The sequence below is a fragment of the Calonectris borealis genome, chromosome 1, assembly GCF_964195595.1.
Source record: "Calonectris borealis chromosome 1, bCalBor7.hap1.2, whole genome shotgun sequence".
Lineage (NCBI taxonomy): Eukaryota > Metazoa > Chordata > Aves > Procellariiformes > Procellariidae > Calonectris > Calonectris borealis.
In genome coordinates, this window is record NC_134312.1 from 182511601 (window position 1) to 182538673 (window position 27073).

At 34.9% G+C, this 27073-nt stretch overlaps 1 protein-coding gene across 1 annotated transcript in view; it reads left to right on the forward strand.

Moving 5' to 3' along the window:
• DIAPH3 (diaphanous related formin 3) overlaps positions 1–27073 on the forward strand; it is a 247827-nt gene that overhangs the window by 110671 nt on the left and 110083 nt on the right. Inside the window, exons 18-21 of the mRNA XM_075139146.1 lie at positions 919–1014; positions 1952–2046; positions 6556–6657; positions 26387–26626. Coding sequence (XP_074995247.1) covers positions 919–1014; positions 1952–2046; positions 6556–6657; positions 26387–26626 — 533 coding nt within the window. The remainder of the gene's footprint in view (positions 1–918; positions 1015–1951; positions 2047–6555; positions 6658–26386; positions 26627–27073) is intronic.

Here is a 27073-nt window from a genome sequence, read left to right on the forward strand (position 1 = left end):
AAAGAAAGAAGGAAAAAAAAAAAGAAGAAAACAAATAAAAAAGGACAACCAGATCGGATTTAAGGAAAGATTTGTGTGGTTTTGGTCTTTTTTGTTTGTTTGCATAATAATTGGAATGATTCCTACTAATACATTATCAAGCCTATGCTGTTATTTTAAGTGAAATTCTTATGATGATGTGTGAATAATGAGAAATAAATTCAGCTTACATAATGCATTTGGGAGATCCTATTTGTATGAATTATTTTCTGAAAAGAATGAATAAGCCAAAAATTCCAGCAATGTTAATGTACGTTTATCACTTTGTCTTTGTGGTATTTTATAATAAGGTGATTACATCATATATTTAAAAATACATCTTTTTGGAGAAGAGAAGGAAAATAGGTATATATTTACGTTCTAAGGTAATGTTAATTTTTTAATGAGCCAGTGGTCTTTGATAATTTTGGTGCATATATTTAGACAGAAGCGGTCACAAGTTTTGGGTTGGTTCTCTATTGCTCAGTGTTGAGACATATTGACATATCTTCTTTAAGATTTGTTATTGTTAAAATCCAATTCGGAATATTAACCTGGCCAGGCTGACTGAAGTATGTTGCATGGTATCTTAAGTATGACTTTCATGACTTCAGACCATTTGTACAATTAACATTAGCATCTTTATTCAATTTCTATATATTAAAAAAAAATCTTGTTCTAGAAGGCTTAACATGCTGTCAATTTAACTGAAGAGCAAAAATTTTGAGAATACAAGCAATAAATGCAAAACCTCTGTATTTTTTTGTCTGTATGTTCTATGATATGTTCTTTTCTTTGTGAATTGACTATGCTTGATAGCAAATATGTTTTCTGAATTCATTAATGTTTTCTCTAAATATTAAGAGTTAACAATGAGTGTATTTGTGTTTACTTTGGCAGTAAAAAAAGAGGAGGAGGATTTTGAAGAAAAGAAATCCATTAAGAAACGAATCAAAGAATTAAAAGTTTTGGATTCAAAGATTGCACAGAATCTGTGTAAGTCAATTCTGTTTTTTTGACAGAGTAATGTATAAATGTTCCATAAAAATATCTTTCTCTCTTGTCTGACTGCCTTGTAACCACTTTTTGTTTAAAGTGTGTGATGATATGTGCATATGCACAGTAATTGGTGTTAAGCCCAAACATGTGAGTTGATACAACTGAAATACATTTGAAAAGACCCAGAAAACAGTTAAAGGTTCTTCTTTAAGGCTGAAATTATTCTTTTCTGTATATATTGAAGTACAAGCATACAGTTATATATCTAATTATCTATCTGTATTTTCAACATATTCATCAAGGAATACTGCCTGCCCCTCAAACCCCCCCACCCCTCTCACTTCCCCCCAGCAAAAAAGACAATGATGTCTACAAGATGTCTGGTCATAGATAATACTCAGTATTATGCAATAATACGCAAATAAAGATGATAAAGTTTTGGCGGAGGGGAGTTCTATAAAGAACAGGTTCCTAAATGCAGGCAGAGATAAAATAGGAAATGATTGGATTATGGTGAACAAATAAACAGTTTTTATAAGACCATTTTGTTTTTTAACTGTTTATATGGTTTTGGTTTCTCATGGCTTTTTTATGAGAAAACTCTGACAAGACCATTGAAGAAAAAGGTAATTGTCACCTAAGCACAAAATACTATAATAGCAATGATTATCCTGGAGAATAGACTTGTCACTGGCTGCTTATGGAGGTCTTCTGTGATGCTGGATGTTGTGCATAACAAATGGATGGAGAGGGCTGGAATTGTAGGAGAACAGTAATTAAAAATACATTTTAAATCGTTATCTCTTATCTGTGTTACTTTGCATAGTGTCTGTTAACCTGTGGATGCTATAACCTGTTTAACTGGTGTTTTGTAAGTAGAAAAAAAATTGGTTTTGTCTTGCTTTCTTCATTATGTGTTGAATCTTTGTTTTAGCAATTTTCCTTGGCTCTTTCCGAGTGCCTTATGAGGAAATCAAAATGATGATATTGGAAGTAGACGAAACACAGCTGTCAGAGTCCATGATTCAGGTAAGGAAAATGACACTTTAAATCCCAATATTTCAGTGTAAGCTTCTCATTAAATAGAAACCTGTAGCTAAAAAGCCTCTTAACATAAACTTTTGACTAATAAATCACTGCAGGAATCTTTTTTTTCCCCTGTGAACTGTAGGTTTTTTATATTTGCAAAGCTAATTTTTTTAATGAAAGCAGCTGAATTTATATTCTCTATTTTCTGCATTCATATTGTCCACACCTAAATTGAGGTTTTTCTTTGGAATATATTCAAACAGCATATAATATTCTGTTTCTTCCCTAGTTACTAATTTTTTCTTTAATTTGTTTCTACCTCTGTCTCATCTGCACAAATCTGTTGTTCTGGTGAAAAACTAAATGGAAAAAGGTTTGGGGTTTTTTGGGGGTTATTTTTTGGGTTTTTTTGTTTGTTTTTTTTTTTCCCCTGTCCTATCAGAGCTGATACAATCCGGGATCTTGCCTTAGGGCATCCACAGTGACCACTTTTCTTCCTTAGAGTTTATTTGGATAGTGTTTTCGCTTTCCGTATTATTTTATTCAAAGCACAAAATCGGTATGATTCTGTGTGAAGACAAAAGAAACTGGAAGTTTCTCATGTTCTTCTATGCACAGTGTTATTTAAGGGTTGATAAATCGAAGAATTTAATAAGATAATTTAAATACAAATACTTCATTATAGAACCATGGAAAAAATAATTTGGAAGGGATATCTACAGATCATTTGATCCAAGCCCCTGCTGAAAGCCAGGTCAACAAGAGCAGGTTGCTCAAGGCCTTTTTCCATTAAATTTTTAACATCTCCAAGGCTGGAGACTCCATAGCCTTTCTGGACATGTTTTCCAGTGTTGAACTCTCCTCATGGTGAAAAACTTTTTCTTGTTTATCTAACTGGAATTTTCATTGTTGCAACTTGTGACTTTGGCCTTCTGCTGCACACCTCCAAGAGGAACCTAATTCCATCTTCTCTGTACCCTCCAGTTGGGTACCTGAAGACCACATTGAGTTCCCCTGAGGCTTGTTTTCTTACAGTTCAACAAACCCACTTCTCTCAACTTCTCTTTGCCTGTCGGTGTGCCGTGTTCCCTAGTCATCTTTATGGGCATCCATCAGATTTGCAAAGATATGTCTTTAGACCAAGATTGTCTTTTGGACAGGACTCCTACATACTGTGATGAACTTCAAATTTTTGCTGTTATGGCTTATAAATGTCAAATCATAATTATTATTAATCAACTAGTAACGTGGCATAGGTTTCATTACAGAGGATTTAGCATACCTGAAAGTGTTATAGAGACATGGGTACCAGTCCCTACTGAAACATCCAAGACAGAAAAAGTTAGATTTTTAGAAACGTATGCTTTTTGCAGGAATGGTGATTAGTGAAGAAATAATACAGGTAATAGAAAGTGTCATAAAATGAGTTGTAACATTAAGGCTCTTTGAGATTCAAATGTGTGACTCGTACTGCAACACATAGCAATTTGTATTCAAAGGTCAAAACAAGGCAAATTTGTATTTGTGTGCTTTACTTCTCCTTTCTAGAAATTTCTTGCCTTCATCAATTTTTTCTGTCTAGCTTTAAATATTGTTCAGTGTGTCCTAATGTAACAGTTTCTGAAGTCAGAAATTTGTCCATAATCCTACTCTTTTGTTATGCTTAAGAAGTAAAATGTACGCCCCCCCCGCCCTTGTCTCTCTCCCCCCTCCCCCTTTCTCCAGTTAGAAATTAAATCTAGTTCTTAAAGACACAAAAACTCCAAAAGTCATGTTGTAATCCAAATAGTCATTGACTAATTATTGGAATGTTTCTTGTGACTTACTCAAAATTCTTTCTCCTGCTTATTCTCTGTTTGATATTCAAAATGTGTTTCATCTCTAGCAGTTCAAAAGCTTTATCTGAACACCATAAAGCTGCTTTGATAGCAGCTGCTGCTTCAGGTTTTTTTTTCTGATGCTCAATATTGAAAACATTCATACAAAGCTTGACTTTTTCTCATTTTCAAAAGTTTTATGGTCAGTTTTTCTACATGTGAAAATTATTTTAGCATCAAACAATAACATTTTCATCTCAATAAAGATTAAGGAATTGTTGTATATTTAGAGCTGGTTATATATAGATGTTGTATATCAAGACAAAGAAATAAGTGGGTTATGAATTTCGTATTTAAAATGTATCTTCTTACACTCCGTACCCTTTCATTTTTGCTCAATGTTGCTGATTTAGTGCTGGACATCTTCATCCATAATTAATAAATGTAGTCTTTTCTACAAAAATATTTTCCAAATGTAATAATGGTAAGGATATACATGACTAGTGTCATAAATTCTTCATGCTGAAAGTCAGTCTGAGCATGTCCAAATCAAGGTCCATAAAATTTAAGTTTGCATTATTATTTTAAGCATCATCATTCATGCATTTTTTATAGTTCTCTTTTTTTCCTACTAAAATCCTTGCCTGAGCATGGACAATCTGTTGAAGCAGTCTACTCTTTAACTATCATTTATTCTTCCTTTGGTTTATTTAGACCTTTGCTTGTAAGTCTAGCTTTTCTTATTTGCTGACTTTACTTTCTTGATAGACTACATTGTCCTTACTTTGGATATCACAAAATATTGTAAAAAAAATTACTTATTGTAGTCCTTAGAATCAAAGTAGGGTTTCAGTTCTTAAAATAGCAACTATTTTCACATTAGAACAAAACAGTGATAAAGGACTGTCTAGGTCTTTTTATCCATTAGAAAAAAGTTTGATAAATGCTAAATTACTGTAAAATGACAATTGTTACAAGAGCTAAGAGATTGAGTTATAAACAATTAAAGAAGTAGTATTAAACAAAATATTCAAGCTGCTTTTAAAAAACTTCAACACTTTGGAACATCTGTTTTTTAGTTACCAATCTCGTATTTTCATACTTTAACAAGAGGAATATGTATACTGCAATCCAAGGGTGCTATTGCAACTTGAATAAACACCTGGGGCTAGCTTTGAACTAGCTAATACAGGTTCTGAAGACAACATAGAGCCACTGATTTGACTACTGGTTTAGGGATATTTTTGGGGTACTTAGTTAAAGAGTTGAATTCTTTCTTCTTAAATTAATGAAGTATGTTAAGCAAAGCATAGCTATGACTTTTTATTTCTCTGGCCCCAGAGAGATAATTTGTATATTCTAACAGGCTACATTTCCTGTAGAAGAAGAAATTAAGATCTTTTGTGATAAAATTAGTGGTTTTTTAAGACTTTCAGATGGAGATCCGGTTCACTAACTTAAGTAAATTCTTTTCTGTTGATTGTATATCACCAAAGCTATTTACTTGCAGAGTAATAAAACAGACTTCGACTTAACCACAGTGCCTTTTCCATCGAGTAATGCAAAAATGCTAGTTAGTCTTTCTGATCCTTTCTTGAAATATTAGGTATTAGGTAGTGGGATAGCTGTGTTTGCTAGAACTGATTCAGTGTTAGCAGGATTGAATCTTTATTTCAGTTCAAAAGAGTGATCTTCTCAGTAGACCAGGGAGTGTTTTAAGAAAGAACACAATCTCTGTCTTGTTTTCATACTATGATACAAACTTAGCCACTGTGTAACCAGGAACACAAGAGTCACACAGAGTAAGTTGAGAAAGAGAGCAGGCTATAGAGGGACCCTAACTATTGCCTAGCAGTTATAGTAGTCATCTTGAGAAGGGACAGAACTGAGCTACTGACTCAAATTATATACCATAATTAAATGTTTGAGAAGCTCTCTACCTCAAGAACATCAGGATAGCCATTTTTAGCCAACCTAGCTGATTGTAATTCAAGTGGGATTCAGGCGCCTAAATGTAGGTGTTTATATGTAGATATAGGTGTCTTAAGTGTTCAGGAAGCTCCAGGGAGTCTGAGGACTCTTCAGATGATCAGATGAAGGTGACATATTTAGATTCCCTTACCTGTGTTCACGAGACATTCACTTGTGTAAGTGTCCAAGCTCCCCATATTGACTCCTGAATTCAGCTGAAGCTGAGTCCCACCTCTGAATTCCTACTTCCGGCAAGTTTTCAGGCTAAGTAGTGTCTAATGGGTTTAAGCTTTTGTTTTGAAATACTAGAAAATAAATTATTCATTTTCAAAATACTTGTCTAGCATTAATAATTCTTGCCATCCTTTAGTTGGATATGTTACACTTGAAATTCTTATTCTGCCTTCCCTGTTCTATTTGCTTCTTGGTGTTCTATTTGCATAGTGCCTATCAAGCATATTCTTTCTTTAAAAATGGTGTTTAAAAAAGACTACATAAATGTTTGTAGAATTAGCAAAATAGGCTAGCTGGCAGTATTTAATCACTTGCTTTTTACACTCTCACATTAATTTATGTGTTGCCATTTTACATTGTACTTCAGGGAGGAGTGTTGTCTTTGGAGTGTATGGAGTGTATGTTGCATATGTAATACCATTTGCCTACAATAATACAAGCAACATAGAATCTGAGATTTTTAAGCCTATTTTATTTTTCTTGATAGAATTTAATAAAACATCTTCCTGAACAAGAACAATTGAATGCGTTGTCCAAGTTCAAGAGCGAGTATAATAATTTGTCTGAGCCGGAGCAGTTTGGAGTTGTGGTGAGTTCTGCTTTGTTATCACTTTTTTTTTTGTCCTTTCCTGAAATACAGTTTTAATATAATATTATGGAAACAATACTAGCTGCTTCTTCCTAAATGTGAACAGATTCCAGACTGGGAGAAGAGTACAAGTGCTGCCTTTTAATCAGACTTTTAGTGGACATACCCATGGATGTGGAAGGCCTGATTGTTGAAATATTCCTGTTGGAATGATTTGGTATTCTCTTTCTTTAAAAAAGTAATTTAGTTTACAGAAAAAAAAAAAATTAGTGATGTTTTCTGTGGCAAAGTTTCATTGGGAGATACCCAGCTATTTTTGAATTTCCATAGCTAAAATAGTTTGGCTTTATTTTTGTTTGCATTAATAAATCTTAACTTTTTCAGTGAAGTTTTCCACGCTGATGTTCTTCTTTCTATTCTCCATGTAAATGAGAAGAAAATACTGTAGTTGTCACTATGTTAACCTATTTTGCCTCCTTCTATGTTTTATAGTATGTTCTGTCAACAGTACTTGTTTCATTCCCAGTGGGAAGATATGTTTATAATATTTCCCAGGTTGAATTAATAAAGGAAGACTGGAAGAGAGAAAAGAAAATCCTGCTAGTTCAGTGCTGGCAGTTGATGCTTTTTGTGGAAATATAGTTTGGATATAATTTCTACATAGCTCGTAATTCATCATTGTTAATTATTTCATCCAGACAAACACAGGATTAGGCTATTTCTTTTCCTGGGTGCATATATCTATATAAGTCTTTGATTTTTTTTGTCCACTCCTAGCGTTTCAAGCTAGATAGTCATTATTAGCTTCATCCAGGAGGATTTCCCTGGGAGGAAATCTTTTAGATGTATCTGTGGGCTTCAGGAAAAGGAGTATCATGTCTTTGTAACAGTAGGTGCTTGCTGTTGGTAGTTATCTCTGTGGATATCAAATATCTGTACTTAACTATTGGAACAGCTGCAGTACAGTGGGATATAAAAGCAGCAATCACTATTCTGAATTAACTGAAGAATGTTGGTCTGGTCAGGAAACACCACTGCATTGAACTGGTGCCAGTTACAAATGTGACACAGGCAGTATTCTTTGAGTATAGGTACTTGCAAAACAAAACTAGTTCTGAAGTGGTGCTTTTGTTGAAAGCTGTTGCCGCTGTTCATTTTCGATCCATCTTTAACAAGAGTAACAGTCATTGTACATCTAATGTAGTGCTGGTTTCTGTGTTCTTGGGAGTCTTCTAACTACACTCTGGGAGCAAGAGAAAAAAGAGGACCACCACCCCTGTTTTTAACACTTTTATTTATTTTCCAAGATTTTCATATATAGTTTTCTGATTGAAGCCAAATTATCAATTTCTCTTGGTCCAAATTTCTTAGTTACAAAAGCTAATGAAATCTTTTGCTTTTTATTTCTTGCTGAGGTTTTATCAGACCTTTATCAGATCCCTTTATTCAAGGGATCTATTTATAGTTCATGCCTACCTTAACCTTACTTTATTTGATTAAATTATCACCACTTATCTCAAAAGGTCATTGAACAGGTATCTGAGATTCTTTAAAAGTATCCTCCCTCAACAAAAAAAATCCAGTCAAAACATATTTTGTTGTTTTATGAGATGTGAAACTAATGCTTTCAGCACCTCTGTTGCTTGCAAAGAACATGAAAGGACTAAAGTCAGAGAAATTACTTTTCACTTGTTTTCTTATAGTATTTGTTTATTCAATTCAGAAAATAGCAGTAGTTTCACAAAGGTAGGTTTCATAATGATAAGTTTTAGGTTTGTTTTCAGCCTAGTTTATATTACAGAGTTTTAGAAAGAGAGAAACAGGTCAGCAGTTAAGACTACCATGACGAACAGAATTTAGCCTTTTGGTGTGGTGAGAATTGGGAGAAAGCTGTGATAATGATTACTATGTTTGAATCAGTTCTCCATGCAGAAATTTTTGTTTAAATCTATAATTTTATAAAGTGAGAGTTCCTACATTTGTTTACTCAGTTGTGATAATCAACGTAAAGAGGCATTAATATATTAATGTCTCTTAAAAAAAAAAAAAGCAAAACCACAAACCACAACAACAAAAAAAACCCAAAACCCAAACACACGAAGAATCACTTTAATAATTTAAAAAAAAAATTTACATTTAATTAAATTGTACCTTCTGACTTGTCAAATTCTCTTTAGGTTTTCCATGATTCTAGGCTTTGAAAGTTTTTGTTCTCTCACTTGGCATATTATTTCTCTTTCTTGGACATGGGCTAATACTGCAACTGATATACAGTAGATGTTAATTGGGCATCCTTGGAATATATAGCCAGATCTATGGTATGGGAGGCTTCTTATCTGATATGAGTTAGCTCCTTCCTCTCACTTTCATCTTCCCTCCACAATTTTCTTCAAATCCTGTAGGGTGAAACAGCTATGTTAGATTCTTCAAACTCCTCCCTTCTTCTTGAAATAAGTCTTCATCTTAAATACCATTAACAAATCTGATGAAATTAGAAATCAAATATACTAGGTTTAGTCTGGAGTCTCACATGTTCAAAATTTAAGTAATATATTGTAATACATACATTTCCTAAGAAATGTTTGTTTCTTTATAGGCCCATATCTTGATCAGTATATGAGATGGGTGATGCCCCAGGAATGAAATTTCCTTATGTAATGAATAAAAGCTGTTTGTAGAGTTCCTTACTCATTTGATCTGGCAGTTGAAATGTTTGGAAAGGAGTTGATAAAGGACAAAATGAAGGGGGGAAAAAAAAACCTGGTTAAGAAAATTGTTTTGTTTTCTTTTCCATACTCAATCCCTTGCATTTTCACCTCTACCATAGTCTTTTAATATAAATCTGGCTGACCCAGGCACTTAGATGACACTGTGATAAGCAGCACAGGAAAAGAGGAGAAAGCTAGACTTTATTGAACTTTATTTTCTGTTTTTGTTTTTGGTTTTTTTTTTCTTGTGCTATTTGGTGCCACAGATGACAAGTCTTTCTGTGCGTGTCAGAATTGGATCCTCTTTATGTAAACATTTTTGGTTTTTGTGTTTAAGTCTTATGTAAACATCAAATATTAATTTTTCTTTTAAAAAATAATTTAAAAAAATCTAGTCTGTCCTGGAATTGAGCTCTATAAATGCTGCACTTTTGTTCAATAATACTAAAAGTTCATGGGTTTCCAGAAAATTTAGTATTAGAAAACTGAAAGGGTAGATTTTTGATGTAGAGGAGAGGTTCATATGTATCAGTCTTACTGAGAAAAATTCAAGTGTCCTGTGCTGAGTAAAGTAGACTGAGCATGATGTTTCTCCCTGATAACCTTGTTTCAAACTGTGTCTGCCAGGATGACAGAGATAAGCCCATGTCTAAACTTCAGCAGCTTCATTTGAGTCTGACAAATTATGGCAAAATGCCAGAAAAGATGGATTTACACCAGTAGATTTGACCATGAACTGGACTGGCTGAGGAGTAAGCACCTATTTGACCGTGCTAAATCATTCCAACAGTAGTATGTAGGTAACTGACTCATTGGGGAAATACTTATATAGGACAATTACATGCGGGTTATGCATTTTAATTGAATTAGTAAAATACAAAGTTAAGTAGCAAACATTTTTTACTTTATTATCAAGAATAAACATTGATTCAAAAAAAACATTCAAAAATTAATTCCACATAGGTTAAAGCTTGCTTTGCTATTTTTATTTCATATTTGATCCTCGCTCAACTGACAAGTCTGTTTTTTGCTCTTTAAAAATGTCAGACTTACTACAATTGGACACACTAACAACAGTAATAAATTTGAAATTTAGTGTGTCAACGTTTTCCAATTGATCAGGAGCCCTCTAATACTTAATATAAGATGTCTTCTGGAAAGAAACTTGGCTTATGGGGAAAAAAGTGTTTATTTTTTCATTGTTGCTGTCATCAGACCATCATGATGTGTTATTTTATATTTTAAAGACTAATCTCTAGTTTTAATTCTTTCAGAAAGACTCCTGTAGTATTTGAGCATTTATTGGCAGTGGTTTTAATACCATATTATTGTCTCTGTAATGCTAACAGTATCCTCACTATTGTACAACTATAGAATTGGCCACCCTGATCAGTTTTGTCTAAAAAGGTACTTCAATTGGCAAGCAAAAAGGTGTCTCCTTAATAACCAGCAAACCTTCCTGGTATCAATATAGCATTCTATGGTCTAACTCTCTTCTGCTGCATGTATTGTTATGAATAATAAAATTTCTGAACACACTCCTACCATACATTTGTGTTACTTAGTTCAGTCACACTAATCCTTTAATTACTCCCCTTTCAGCACTACCTATTTGTTATTTTGTAAATGAGGATGTATTTTAAAGCACCCCTGCAAGTTAATTCACAATTTTCTTAAATCTTAAGCAATAATTCATTTTATTCCACTGTCCTTTTGCTGTGTTTCTTGAAATCTGGTAGTATTAAAGTATAAATAAATTTGAAATGATCTGTTTTAAGACATTGATTGGCTTGTATCGATTGACAAGTTGTAACATTATTGGTAGACATTTTTAACTGTTAGTTATTTCTTTCAGATGTACCAATTCAGTTAGATGTGACTGTGAGTCTGATGAGAGGAGCTAGACCAGTAGTACTATAGGTCAAGTTTTGCTGGATGTGGCCCAACTAATTTGATAGATTTGTCTTAAAAAATTGAGGCAATGTGATAACTCAGAAAACATTGCATTAAATAATAAGAGTTCTTATATCTCAAAAGTTGGTGGAGTTCCTTTTCTGAAGGAACAACCCCACTGAACAGTGCAAGCGTAAGCTTTCCCTAGTTTTCCATGCAAAACATTAAAAAAAAAAACCCAACAAAACCAAACCCCATCATTAGGCACAATTTTTCTAGTGTCACACCTTCTATGCATCTAGTAGAGCTGACTTCAGAGAACACGCTACAATCAGTTTTTAACATGAAACGTTTTTCAGTTCTCTTGGAGGAGGGAAGATTTTTTTACTCTTTGGATATGGAATCTTACACATTTGCTTTTCATCAAGGTTCTTCAATGTCCATCAGCCTCTCTTGTACCTTTTGTTTTATTCTGGCTGGGGAGCGGGCTGAGAATTTCTACTCAATACTTTAAGAACTGCTGTTGACACAAATAGGAATCTTCTCAGTATAGCTGTTGCAGTTTTTTTCTTAAAATTGCTGTTTTATGCCTTATTTTTTGCTATTCTTTTCAAATGAGGAGAATCAAACAAACTAGCAATACAAGACTTTCAGGTTTATCTTTTAGGTGAGTAATGTCTTGTAATTATAGTATTTCAAAGAATTTGGAGATCCCATGTTAGTTTGCTCTACAGTTTTGCTTAAGGGAAAGACTAAACTATTTGACTCCCGAGGAAGATCCTAAGTGGTGAATAAACTGATAATTACTACTTATGTGATAATAAAAAATTTTATAATGGAAACCTTCTTTTATCCTTATGGCTTTGAATTCAAAGTCAAGATTTGGTACTCTGAAAGAAACGGCTAGACGCTTACTGAGATACTGGCATGCTGTGACTGTTGCAGTATTGTATGTTTTACTTCAACCAAAGTTAATTAACTTTTGTTGTTGGCTTAAAGACATTGAGGGCATGACTCTAAACAGTTCAGGTTCCCTTCATGAGTGCAGCCTGGGGTTTGTTTTTTTGGGGGGGGACTCTATGGGTTGCTTTTGTGGTTTCTGCAATTATCGTCGTCTTTTTAAGTTACTTTGCACTTTTATGTTTTCTGTTCATTCAGCAGTAAGTATAAAATAAATCCTCTGTTACCTTTATCTTCTCTTCCAGACTTTAGGTTTTCTTTAGATAAACTACTTTATTTTCCTGTATGTTCTTTCTTTCACTTACTCCAGGCTGATGTCTCAGAACACAGATATTATCACTTATTACTGTGGAGTTTGGGTTTTGTTTTTTTTTTTTCTGGCTTGCACACAGCCATGAACTATTTTATGAAAACTATGTTAAATCTGTTTATCTTATTAAGCGCTTTTAACTTAGCTTCACAGTATTATCTTAAGTTGATGTTGTTTTGAATGCTGTATTTTGATGCTCAAATTCTTGATGAAGTATGCCTGTGCTTGCCAAAATTTAAATATTCAATTGCATTTTGTTTTACTATAGTTCATGTTTTGTACTTGGTTTACTCAGTGTAATAAACTTACTCCTAAAATAATTTAACCTTGATTTTTTTTTTTTTTTGGAGGTTTTGATTATGAGTATTGAGCGATATATTCTGTAAAACTTTTTAATGATGAAGACCATCTTTGTGTTTGGAAATGAGTAGTCATATGACAGCTCGCTTGCAATGTGAGACCCATCTGAAATGAATGGGGTTTCAGCTAGATGATCATCTTGGAAGGTGACTGTGACAGAAGATTGGGTTTTTTGGTGGTGCTCCCCAGCATGCCCCCGGATGCTTTCTCCAGTGGGCAGTATAAGTATTATGTTGCTTTAGGACTTAAAATATTTAGCTATGTTGATTTGTTTTGCAGGTAGTTCCTTCCTACTGAGAAAAAAGTATTGGTTTACAGAATTTTTTTTTTTTCTAATTTTGGGTGTAGTCTTTGTCATCATGTCAAAAAAAAACTGTTTAAGGAGAATCATAGAATGGTTTGGGTTGGAAGGGACCTCCAAAGATCATCTCGTACAAACTCCAAATTAGATCATTTAGTAATGTCAGTCTCATTTGTTTTCAGTGAAGTTGATATAATAGTTACTAGTTAGATTTGTTAATCATGACTGGTACTTTAAATGCAGTAATCTGTTTAACCGATTTTCATTGACAAACTATTGCCATACCACTGTTCAAGCCTTGCTCCTGAGTACAGGTGTATATTTGGCTTTCATCTGAAACAAAACCCAATGTGTTTGCCATCAATGACGATTCTTTGCATTTCAGACATCTTTCTCCAAAGGCTTGTGTTCTTATCTACTCTTATCCTGCCCTAGAAAGTTTTATTATACCTAAGGTATACAATGTAGCCTATTTCTTTGAGTCTTTTCCATAAGAGATGATAAAGATGCTGAAACACTGAACTATTTTGCTAAAATTTATTGGACAAAGAAGAAATTGAGTTCTTGAAGTATACAGATTAAATATCTTTCTACCACACAAACAAGATGAGAAAACACTGGAGAACTGTTGCATTCCTTTTTGAATTTGTCTGTGATTCTTCCTTTTTTTGGTCCTCACAGTCGAGTGAATTGGAAACCACTGCTAAGATTTTGAATTTTGGAAGAATATGATAATTAAACTCACATCACATATCTTACAAGTTTTTTGAGTATTCTAGTGAAAGAAGAGTTGGAATCACAGAAATAATAAATTAGAAATAAATGGTGGGATGTCAAGCAATAGTTTAGAATTTTTTTAGAAGAAAAAATAAAAAGTATTAACTAAATGGTTAGTTTAAGAAGATATTTTTACTAAATAACAATTGAGACTTCTGAAATAAATAACTAGACTTTGGAAATCATTGTTACAAATAAAGCCTTTTTTTATTTTTTTGTTTGACATTTCTAAATCAGGCCTGGGCAATTGTATGTTAGCTACAAAACTAATATTTACCTGACTGCAGTTTTTGTGCTGAACTATGCTATATACCCTTTTTTGCAAAAGGTTTGTAAAAGAGGATTAGGCATGTGTATAAAGAATTTTCTGCACTGCTAGAGCAGTGTAAGGTAGTTCTTTTGTTTGTATCACAAAGATTGAGGAGGAGATTTTCTGTAGGAGAAGAATATTCAACACAATGCCCATTGATTCATATAGCAGTTGCTTTCCTTTACTTCTTGTCATCTTCACTTTTTTAATGATCCCAGAGTTTGTTGTCAGCCAGACTTAAAGTTTTTAACTCTTGTTTTCTTCTTAATGCAAACAGTTTGGCATTTAGTTTGTCTGTCTTTGCCAAATATTTATCTTTGTCACCTCAATTTTTTGGACAAGTAGAAACACTGGTCCATGTACTGCTATCTCCATTCATGCTTGCAGTAACTTCTTTCTCTCTGGATTTTTTCTTCAAAACTCTATCCATTGCATATTCTTTAGAATAGATCTCACTTGTCATTTAGACATTCACTCTGCTGTATCAATGACTCTTATCCAAATACAAGTTTAGCTATGCTCTTACTTATCTTCATCCCTGTTACAGCATTGATGTAACATCTTTTCCTTGTATTCCACTGTTGATAAGCTCATTGCTGGCTTTTGTCCTTCTATCTTCCTCATGTAAATACATTTTCTACATTTTTTTCTATTTCAATTTCCTTCTCGCCCTTACTCGCTAGCTAGTAAAAGTTCTTTATCTTGATTGTGTGAAATTCTTAAAGGTCGTTGTCTTTCAAAACTGTTGTACAAAGAAGTGGTCCTGATCGTGTATGAAATTTTCAATCGCTTCTTCCAAAGGCCAAGGCCTACTAGCTTTGAGTATATTTATCAGCTGTGGTGTTGTGCCCTTTTACTGAAGCCCTGACAGCTTCACTCCCTCTGTTTTCTGTCATAGTTCCATGAAATACTGGAGAATTTCCTGCCACAAGTTGAAGAGTTCCTCATATTTACCTGCACATAATTATATTGTCCCCTGTTCTAACTATTTTTTGGACATCTCGAGTTTCAGCTTCCTTTTGACTTTAATGGTTTTGTCTATGTGGCATAGCACAATGTCTGTCTTGAACACTGATGACCGTGCAACATGTGTCCAGTTACAGCTGAGACAGAAACCAATATGCATAGCTGTTTTAGCTGTGTGGTTGGTTGGTTGTTTTTTGTTTGTTTGTTTTTTCCCTCTTAGTATAACTCTCAGGGAGCGTGTGGCTTTCGAGGAGAAACAGGGGCTTTCCGTGGCTATGTGAGCTACTCTAACATCTAACATCACTTCAGTTCCACTCAATTAGAGTATGTTTTTTCTTGGTACTCCAGGAACTGACAGTGTTCTGGCATGAGTCCACTCTTGACTGACCTGGGGACAGCCCTACTTTTCTTATCTCTTGCTTACGCCATCTAAAGCCCCCATATGGCTGCCAAGTGAACATGCTGATAACTTCAGAAAAAATAATGTTCATTTAGATATTCTCTTGAGGGAAACTTAAAAGGAGAAACACCACCATGAGTTATCTTCAGTATAAAGAACAGGTAAAATAAAGTGATTTGGACCATGGAGGTGCAATTAACGTTCACAGGAAAAGAACTTAAGGATGACAAAATAAAGGAAAAATATAGGTATGTTGAAGAAAGCAAAAGTTTCTAGATCAGCTGGTTTGTTGGGAAACATGACTTGTAGAGTAGCTTTTCAACAAGAACTCCTATGAACCTTTTTTAACAACAGATTGTCTTGTAAATAAATAGGAAGTCCAAGTTACATGCTATTCTAAGTCATGGTTAACAGTTGTGTAGCACTTTTTGAAAATAAGAACAAAAAGAAGTAACAGAGATCTCTTTCTCAAATACAGCATGATTAAGAATGTGATCCAATAATACAGTGGTATTAATTTCAGGAAAACAACATTAGAGCCTTTTAAGAAACATAGCGTGAGAAAAGAAATAATATGTGCTTATTTGAGAGATTGCTGGAGAGTTGAAAAAGAAACCATTGTTCATTCTAATTGTTTTTAATAAAGCTATAATAGATACGTGTGAGTCAATATTTGTTCAGTGGTTTTTGAATGTAAAATATTCAAGTACTGAAGATTATCTTATATTATTGTTCATTTGTATTAATTAGATCTGACTCTTGAGTTTTTTTACTGAGATATTAAAATTGTAAGGGTCATGAAGCAACTGATAAGGGCATCTTATTGCTTGCCTGTTTGAGGTAAACTTTCTGAAGTTTCTTCTAAGTTGAAGGATAAATACAGAGGAGAAGTTTACAATAACCTAAAGCTTTTAAGTTTCAGGCTTGCACGGAAAAATGAGCATAGAAAGAAACCTCTCAGTGTGAGATCTTATGGAAAGGGAAAAGTGATTTTTAGTTACAAAATCTTGATATAAATTGATTTTTACCTGCTCAGCCTCTTATAGATTTAATTCACTCATTCTTTCATACCCACATTCTTCTGAGCACCACGATGTGTGTGTCCAAGCAGTCTGGCCAGGATTACTGATGTGCAGCACAGAGGACAAGGGACTTTCTCAACACCATATTATGTCTCTGTGGTTCTTGATTGGTGACAGCAAGCTAGTTTTTAGACAGATCTTTTATATGACCAGGAGTCATTAGTTGCCATGAGGTTGTCTTTATCTCAGAATCTCCTAATTTCAGTTTCCTGTAAATCTTAGGCCAGGCTGCTGCTCACTGTTTTCTTTCCCTTGTTTGGAACCTATGTTTGAAATACATACTTCTAGTTTCCTGCTGGACTAATAAGAAAAAGAATAATGTATGTGATATGCTGCAGCCTGCTGGGAATGGTGTCCTCAGAACACTCTGTTGACCCTTGTGCTGCTGTGTCTTCTGCTGCTTGCACACACACATTTCTATTCGTACTAACCTTAATATTTCTGTAAAAGAACTATATACAGCAGGAAGAAATCATATTGGCCTAATGATGTCGCCAGAGTAAAAAGGTCTTTCGTGAATGTCTATCCTGCAGACAGGAAATGCCACTGAGAAAAAAAAGACATTAAACTCTTTTTACTCACTTCTATAAATCTGTTCAGCAAGAAAACATGTACTTGAAAATGAACTTGTTGACAGACAACCCTCCTTTTTATTTGTGTAGTATCTAAAAGAATGTGGGAATGATAAGTATACATCTAAGTATTTCAGATATGTTGACATAATTTACATTTCAAACAATATTTTTTGGGGTGGTGGTTGGATACACTATGCTTTCTTTGTGTCATAATCCAGATTACAGTAACCATCCTCTTGTTACGTTGCTCTGTTGTGACTGACCCTTGAATAATTTCCTTTTTGCTGGGTACTTCTTTTTACTAAAGAGTTTTTGAGAAGTATAAGTTACTTAATGACAATGAAAAATATTTTAGGAACATCAGTGAATCAGGATTTAAATGGCAGTGATTGTAGAGTTAAAGTCTATAGTTAACAGTTGCAGTTCTGATGAAGAATGTGAATTGTAATGGATCATAAGTCAAACAAGAATCAGTCATGTTCTCATTCTGCAGCCAGTAAACATACATGAAACTGAAATGTAGAAGTACGAATATAGCCTGTAAAACTTGTGAATTTTCCTCTATTCACCACTGCTGAAGCCTCAGCTAGAATATTACGTCCACTTTGGAGGTGTTTAGTACATCATGGGTGGACCAAAACAGAGACTCCAGTGATGGCTAATGAAGATAGCTACAGAAACATATGATATGAAGAAATGTTTGTAAGTTCTTTAACTTAAGACCAAGGCAGGGTGTTCTCTCAAAATATGTGTAGGAAGACTGGAAAAAGGAAGGGAATAATTTATCATGAACACTGATGTTAGTATGGCAGTACATAGTAGGCTTACATTTTTGACAAAAAAAGATACAAGTTAGATAATGGAAAATTTTTTTTTAGTAGTGAGAATAACAAAACAGTAGAATTGACTGACTAGGGAGACTATGGAGTCTGTAATTGGACATCTTTTTGAGCAGGCAAAGCTAATAAACTTTTTGGGTGACATAGTTGATTCTCTCATAGGAAAGCAGAATGGAGTGAAGGATATTTCCCTGCTTATTCTGTGTATACACTGACCAAAATGTCCCAACATTGCAATTAGTATGATATCACTACTTAAATACATTTTATTTTCTAAGGAAAATAAATACTTTGCACCTAGGAAATCATATCACAAATCTCAGGTAAAGCCTAGGTCATACGTGATTATCTGATTTCTGCCTTTACCAAGCAAGCCATTTGAAAATTTGGCTCAAACTGGTAAGCTGGATTTTATTAGAGGATTAATGTTAAGGAGTTGGTAACACAGAATGCTATCCCACTTTTTGAGTTACGCTTACCTCAGGTTTTGTGCACGCAAACTATAATTTTAAATTCAGAAAAAGAGGTTCTGGAATGACAAAGATTTACTGAATTTATCTGCATTGCTGTTTTATGCTGAAAATATTTGAGGCAAATGTTGGATGGATTTGTTTTTTTTTTCTTACTCTTCAATATATTTGTATTTGAGAGGAAGCAAAATAATGGTTGATTAAAATAGCTTGTTGCAGGTGATGATTCAGAGAATCTGCATAGCTTTTACATTTTGTATGAGGTCCTGAAATCCTTTATTCTTTTTGGTTACGCTGCATGGAGGGAGTTGAATCCAGTAGTACGCAAATAGACTTGTCAGTGCCTGTAATCCTTAGTGGTATAAAAGAGTCCTGTACATATTTAATTCATTAATATGGTTTTAAATCCAGAAATGCAATTCCATTTAAAAAATCATAATTTTGATGTTCTTTATAAGCACTTTTGATGTAAAAAGTTGCTAATACTTGTTAGGATGTGTCGTGGTTTAACCCCAGCTGGCAACTAAGCCCCAAACAGCCACTTGCTCACTTCACCCACAATGGGATGGGGGAGAGAATCAGAAGGGTAAAAGTGAGAAGAACTCGGGGGTTGAGATAAAGACAGTTTAATAGGTAAAGCAAAAGCTGCGCATGCAAGCGAAGGAAACCAAGGAATTAATTCACTGCTCCCCATCGGCAGGCAGGTGTTCAGCCATCTCCAGGAAAGCAGGGCTCCATCACGTGTGACGGTTACTTGGGAAGACAAACGCCATCACTCCGAACGTCCCCCTCTTCCTTCTTCCCCCAGCTTTATATGCTGAGCATGACATCGTATGGTATGGGGTATCCCTTTGGTCAGTTGGGGTCAGCTGTCCCAGCTCCCAACTTCTTGTGCACCCCCAGCCTGCTCGCTGGAGGGGTGGTGTGAGCAGCAGAAAAAGCCTTGACTCTGTGTAAGCACTGCTCAGCAATAACAAAAACATCCCTGTGTTATCAACACTGTTTTCAGCACAAATCCAAACCACAGCCCCATACTAGGTACTGTGAAGAAAATTAACTCTGTCACAGACAAAACCAGCACAGGATGCTATTAGTGGACATTTGACCTCCGGTGTAGGCAACTGTACTAGCAGTCTCACATCTGAGTATAGTGTCTTAAGAGCCATGTGTGATAGCTCCTGCTTTATTTCTTTTCTTAAAACTTGAGATATTTGGAAATATGTTCCCATATTGTCTGGGAGTGAATAAAAAGGAACAGATTTTTCCTTGATCACTTTAATTTACTCAAAGATAAAATTGAGGGAATTATGAAATATTGTTTCAGAAATAATTAATGCCCAGACTTTGTGAAATACACTGATAGCTAACCCAAATAGAATTTGGCAAGCAATCCTCACGTGGCTTCACAGCTTGTTCGTTGATGGATGTGTTTTTAATGAGTTCGTACCAAAGGAAAAGATTTCACTAGAGTAAATTGAAGATTAGAGTGAGGCCTGATGTAGGCTAGTTTGTCTTAAATAATTCAGCAGACACTTAAAATGATCAATTCCATATTCAGTTGATGGTTTCACCTATATGTCCTCATTGAGGATAACTCAGAATGTATTAATGTTTTTCACTGTTGACTGGAAAATATCATACTATCCCTGTATCTGCAGAGGTGTATTCTGCCTTTCCTAATACTCGATGCTTGGGCACAGCCATACCTAGGGACATTTCAGTGTGTTTAAAATCCTGAAGTGGTGAAGTGCGTCTGTGCTGTGAGATATTTTGATTGTGTTAATTTCTGTCTGTAAGCCTTACCTTCTTCTGTTGTCTTCTAGAAGTAAGGTGTATCTGCTGCTCAGTCTTCTCCATCAGTAATTCCAGCCTTTCCAGGAGTGTTGCCAAAGGTTAACTTTATATCGTATGCCATCTGTGACAGTTAAAAAATCTTTATAACAAATTGCAGTCAAGTTACTTATGTTATTTAGAGGGAGAACATCCTTAACTCCTGTAATGTTGGTGTCTTTCAAACCTTGAACCTGGATAGGGTGGAGAATAAGGCTCCAGAAGTATCTTCTGAAAGTGGCCTTCATGATCTGCACTGATCTGAGTGTTTGCAATTGTCATTGGATTGGATTGGATCATGTTACTTCCTCTGTATCACTGAAAAATTGTGATGCTGAACATAGATGAATGTTCCTGTAAAAGATTCAGTACCAGCAGGTCTCATTCTTATCCCTGTTCAGTTCCGGTAAAACTATTTTGGGTAGCTAATCCAAAGAATAGGTTAAAAAAAATGTCATCTTGTTGTCTGATGTTTATTCAGATGGCTGGAAATGGTTGGTTGTTGTTTCTTCTAGCACACACATAGGCTTTCTCTTTCAGTTTTCTTCTCGGCAGATATCTCTACAACTTCAGATCAATAAGGTTGGTTGTCTTGAAGGGTCCTCATCTTTTGCCTCCAGATTACTGGTGATTCCTCTAAGTGTCTCAAGAGCCTGTCCTGAATCTGATTTGATGCTTTTGCTTCACTAAAAATGTAAGCAATCCTCTAATGTTCATGTTGTGATTTGAACATTGTAAGAAAAACACTTCTGTTTTGAGCAAGGACCATGATCAGTAAATGATCTTGCCATTTTGACTCTCAGCAACTTCAAGAGTTTCTTGGAATTTAGCCACCTAAATTGAGTGAGGCATCCAAATGACTGGCTAATGTAGGGCAGCTGTGCTGAAAGAATCATGAGGCTAGTCAGTACCTCTTAAATCCCTGGAGCTTGAAATTACTACGTAGATATTTCACCTGTTCCAGCTTCAGACTTTATTGCTCAGTGGAGCTCCTATGGAACCCAAGTGCTTTAGGATTTACTTTCCCTGTGATCATTTTGTAGAACTGGGGAACTTTCTCCAAGATATGCAAGCTGTCTTTCACTTATTCACTTATGTGATACTTCATGTCAGGCTTTTTTTGCCACAGATTATCTGTGGTTCCAAATACACTAAATAACCATATGGATAAAAATTCCACAGTCATTGTTGAATTCTCTATTGACAGCACCACAGAAGATCTGCAGTGGAATGCTTTTTCCTTACCAGTAGAGTCATCATCATAGACACATACCTTCCTGCTTAGGTAATTAACTTGGACACCTTGTTGGGTCAGTAGGGAAGACTATACTAAATATGAATGTGCTAGAGATCTGAGCTTTTTTGAAACAGGTCATGTCTGTCACATCAAAGATATCATAATTAGCTGCTATTGTGGTCTGTTACCACTGTGTATTGCTTAAATAATTACATAGCATCAAATTCCACTTTTATGTTGAAATTATTACCGTGGTTCAAGCTGATGGAAAGTACTAAGCCTGCTGTCATGGTTTTCAGACATTCCCATCCAGACCTTGATCATCTGTCTGTACCTTCATGGTCTGTATGTTGGGAGACTCAAAGTAGTACTGTATACTGTTACAGAGAAATAGAGTAGCAGGAGGTGCCCTCTATCAGTGCTAGTAAGGCTGAAAACTCATCAGTTCAATTGTTTGCATGCACACATATCCACATTGTAAGTATAAAGACTTTCTGATTTCTCATAAGTAATTTTAATTTTGAATTGGCAGTTCTTGACTTTATTATCATTTATTTGGGAAAAAGAGTGTGCCAGAGGTGAAGAAAATGTACTATTTCCACATAGCCGTAAAAACATCTCAACAAAAATACCGTTCCTTTATCTTGGATTGACTTCCCATACACCAAAAAAACGTTTGGTCTTTCCAGAATGCTAGTGGTCTTCACTAAGATTTGGGCATGTTGACTGCCCATTTCAAATTGAGCAGAGTGTTCTTTTTTGTTCTTTAAATGTGATAAAAGGTCTGTTAAGGTATCAGTTCTTCCTTACTTGAAGTTTTTATTCTGCTTTTCAAGTGCCTGAGCCTAAAGATAAGTGTTAGGAATTCACACTTTTTACCTTACCTATGCACTCTGTAGAGTTCACTGATGCTGCAGTGATGAAAACCATACATTTTCCACAGGGGATGCCCTTCCAGTTTACTCTTTTAGTCGGCTTGGCTGTAACTGATATTTTACTTTTTGGATGGGAACACTTTCAGGTGGTCTGGCAGCCTCAGGTCTGTTGATCCTTTAAGGAAGATATATTGTGAAACTGGAACCCTTGCAGTGTTTTTCTCTATGAGCTTGTGATAAGAATTAATCACATTCAGTGATCAAAATGTAATGTCAGTGTAACTTCTGAGACATGTTCCTTTACTTGACATCAACAAAGCAGACAGTGAAAGTATACGTTTACCAGATGGCACACTCTTGCAGGTGCCTTCTGATTTATGCTGTATTTGAGAGAAAAAACTCTTTTTGCTGTTGGATAAAGGGCTGTGAGAGTTACTACTGGATAGCTGAACTCCGTTGTCAATTCCCATTTGGACTTGCACATAGTGAGAATATTCTTGTGGACTATTATTTGAAAAATGGAACAATTCGTTACCCATACACTGAGTTCTCTGACATGTGTAGTCCACTCACTCTTTAGCTTTCTACCAACTTCCCTTTTTAGTTATTTGGATTTGTTTTCAGGATTTCACTACAAAATATAAAAATTATAATATTTAAAAATATATTTATATATAATATATAAAATACTATATATGCTGAGTATAAAAGATTATAGGGCATGAACATAAACCTCTCAACATCGCAACACTTAAATCTTAGCATCTCTTGTGATAAGGTGTATGGATTTTACAGTTTGAATATATTTGTAGACTACATGTCACAAAGAAAGCCATGTATTGCTAAGGGAACTCTCCATCTCCTCCCTTCTCAGTTATTGACTTAGCAAACAGGTAAACAAATAGTACCAAAAACATGCATTGTACATGAACTGTGGATTTCAGAGTGTTTAAAAAACAGTAATAGATAAAAGCCCAATGGCATTTCAGTTGCGTTTCTGGCATGTGCTTCTGTTTCTGATTTTTTAGATTACATATTTCTGCATCCATCCTTAAGACTTACGTACAGAACTTCTTAATTTGTTGTAGTTCAACTGGTTCTGATGAAAACTTTGCATCTTTCATGCATATGTGCTTGCTCATGTTTGTTTAACACATCTTTGTGATCTAAAATACCTGATTATTTCAGTTTCCAGAATCTGCTTGTCTGAGAAGCCAAGGGTCAATAAATGATGCATCATCTGCTGGTTCTGTAGTATCTTGAGTTTGGTACCATTTAAAATCAATGCAACTTACACTTTATTTTGTTAGTTCCCATGGTTTGATATTAATGATCATCTCTATTGCACCCTGAATAGGGACAAAGATTAAAAATCTGGATAACTTCAGTGGAGTTTTGTGTTTTTCTAGTCTAGTCTCAAATTTTTCCTGAACAGAGAACAAAACTTAAAATTAAGAATATTCGTCTCAAAATGCTCAATACGTGTAGTACGCATATAAATCTAGTAAGTGACTTGTTTGAGGAAAAGGAGTTAATACTGATTCTTCCTGGTGGAGATGTGGGAGAATGACTTTGTGACATTTGCCTCTGTCCAGTACCTTAATATTCTTTTAGGTATTTATTCCTAAATTAGGTGTAAAGTTGTAAGAGCACTACGTTCATTTTAGGTGGGTTTTAAGTATTTCCATTTCTATTTCACTGTGAAATGCCCTATTTAAATTCAAGTCCCGTTATCCTTGCTTACCCGTTCTTAAGTAAGAATTTTACCACACTATTGGATGCTATTTAGTGTATGATGAGTACAGAATATCTGCCTACAGTTGGTACTGAGCTAACATTCAAACTATATACATTTTAGTGTTTTACTTTAGGACCAGGCTGAAGGCAGTCTGTGGACTAAAGCTCAGTAGTAGAGTTGATTTTCAGCCTAGTTTCATCTGAAAGATATCCTGTTCATGTGCTTTGCTCTGTGATGCAAAACAAAGTGTGGTTATTGGAAAGGATTGCTTATTTTACCTCAAGATTTCTTATCTGAATTAAAATGCAAATGATATGTTTATTTCAATGGGACATCATCAGGTGGTTGCACTGCCAGGCAGGCATTGCAGAAGTGGCTTAGTAGCATAAAATGTTAACTCTACCTGATTTTATTTTCTACTGCTCTCACAGTAAAACTAATAAAATAGACTGTAAATTCCATCCTCTTCTGCTTCTATATCAAACCCTTTGAATTAGACAGCCTTCAGTATCAGTTTAAGATACCTTGTTTGACTTTACACTGAAATGGATGAAGAGTGTCACCATTACCCTTTTCACTGAGTCTATTGCGAAATAATCAGCACCAAACGACTTGTGAACGTTGCACTGTCAGAGCTATTTTCACATTGATAGACTAGATACGGGTTGAGAAATATTCTGTAAGACCTTAGGTATCACTGTAGTTTGGAGGGGATACTTCCAGTTTAAAGGCAAACTTTTAAGGACATCATATGAAACATATTACTTTGTAGGAGAAATGCCTATATTATTGCTCCTTTTCTTATGTTGAGAAGTACTGATAGCTTTTTTTATTTCTTACATTGAAAAGTACTGATAGGTTTTATTTAAAAAACCAAACCAAACCAAAATCTAGTTTAGGATTTCAGGTATTGTCAAGGCATTATTGGCTTGAACCTTGCCTTGAGAAAGAAAAATACAAGTATGGGGAAGAAGGTCTTACAGAATTCATCAAATTGGTGAGAAAATAGGGATAGGGGAAAATGAGGGAAGAAGCTCATGGAAGAATTCGAGACTAGTGTTTCTCACGTACAAACAGAAACACAGAGCAGGGAGGAAAAAAACATGATTTCTCCTGTGGAAGAAGGAAAAAGCAAGAAACATATAATGCCTGGTAGGGAGAAAAGGAGCAAGAATGGAATACAGAAATCTTCTGGGATTGTATGTGATGCCAAACTTAAAAAATGTTTGAAGATTTCTGTGATAAAGTTGGAAGGATGAGTAGTACATTGGAAACTTGGGAGATGGAGGAATTTAATTTATTGAATGCATTCTATGTTCCTTGATTTAAAGAAGCAATAAAATTTGGAGCTTGTTGTTTGGGTACAGTAAATAATGTGCAAAGTATCTCTGGGGTGGGAATTCAATGACCTAAGTTATATGGGAAGACTGAAACTTCTGTTGAAAATCCGTGACCAGTAAACCATAGAAAAAGCCAAGTCTTTTGCATATGCTCTACAGAAGCTACTGTTTCCCTGGGAGCATTCTGCTTTACCTAATTAACTGTATAAAGTCCAGTAGTATAGTGGGGTATGAATACTTGTATATATATTAATATATGCTATATTAAGCGTTTCATAGCTGAGATTTTTCAAAACTGTTGTTTTCCTGCAAGTTTATAGTAAGCTCTTATTGAAATCAGCTTTTAAATATTTGCACCAGAAAATAAGATTTGCCTTGTTTTGGTACTTCCCGAGTTATACAAAATTTGTGAACTACTTTTATTACTTTGCAACTACTGGGTCATAAACTTGGATTAGTTTTATAGGATTTGGTATATGAGTTGACAGATGTGATATATGATGACACTTTATCTTTTATTGCTTACACATACTAGTTATTGGGAAAGGATGGGGGCAGTTCGTATTAACCACAAGATGGGATTTCAGTTGCTTACCCAAGTGTCTCTCATTCATTCGTTCATTTGCTATCAGTTATAGCAGATATATTGCTTCTTCAAGCCTGTCACACCAATAAATCATTACAGATTGTATGCATTTGTACAGTGCCAAAGTGTAGCATGAATTTTAAAGGAAATCTCCTATTTTCTTTTCAATCAGATGAGCAACGTGAAGAGACTGCGGCCACGGCTCAGTGCTATCCTTTTTAAGCTTCAGTTTGAGGAGCAGGTGAACAACATCAAACCTGACATCATGGCTGTCAGTGCTGCCTGTGAAGAGATAAAGAAGAGTAAAAGCTTTAGCAAGCTGCTGGAACTAGTATTGTTAATGGGAAACTACATGAATGCAGGTTCTCGGAATGCACAAACCTTTGGATATAATCTCAGCTCCCTATGTAAAGTGAGTGAATGTCCATGTTGAGTATTACATTCACTTTTTCATTTGTTTTTATTATATGACTTAAATACCTTGTTTTGATGTTTTTTTCTGTAGTTAAGTCTTTGTTTTCTTCCCATCCCCCAATCCTTAGCATTAGTTGATAGTTTGAAAAATACAGCTAATCTGTGTACAGTCATCTTGAGACTGGCTTGCATTTAAACTTTTAGAAGATTCCATATTGAGGGAATAATAAAAAAACCCCAAACTAAATAAGATTATGGAAGGACTGTATCACTGTGATCATAGTAGCATTGTAGTCTTACACGTCTGAGCACTTCGAAGACTGTCACATTTTAATGTTTTAATACAGTTACGTTTTGTCTTTTATATAAATTTTCTCCTTTTCTGATTCTCTTCTGTTGTTGCTCAGTTTCATCAGTTCCCTGTTTCTTCTAATTTTCCCTACAT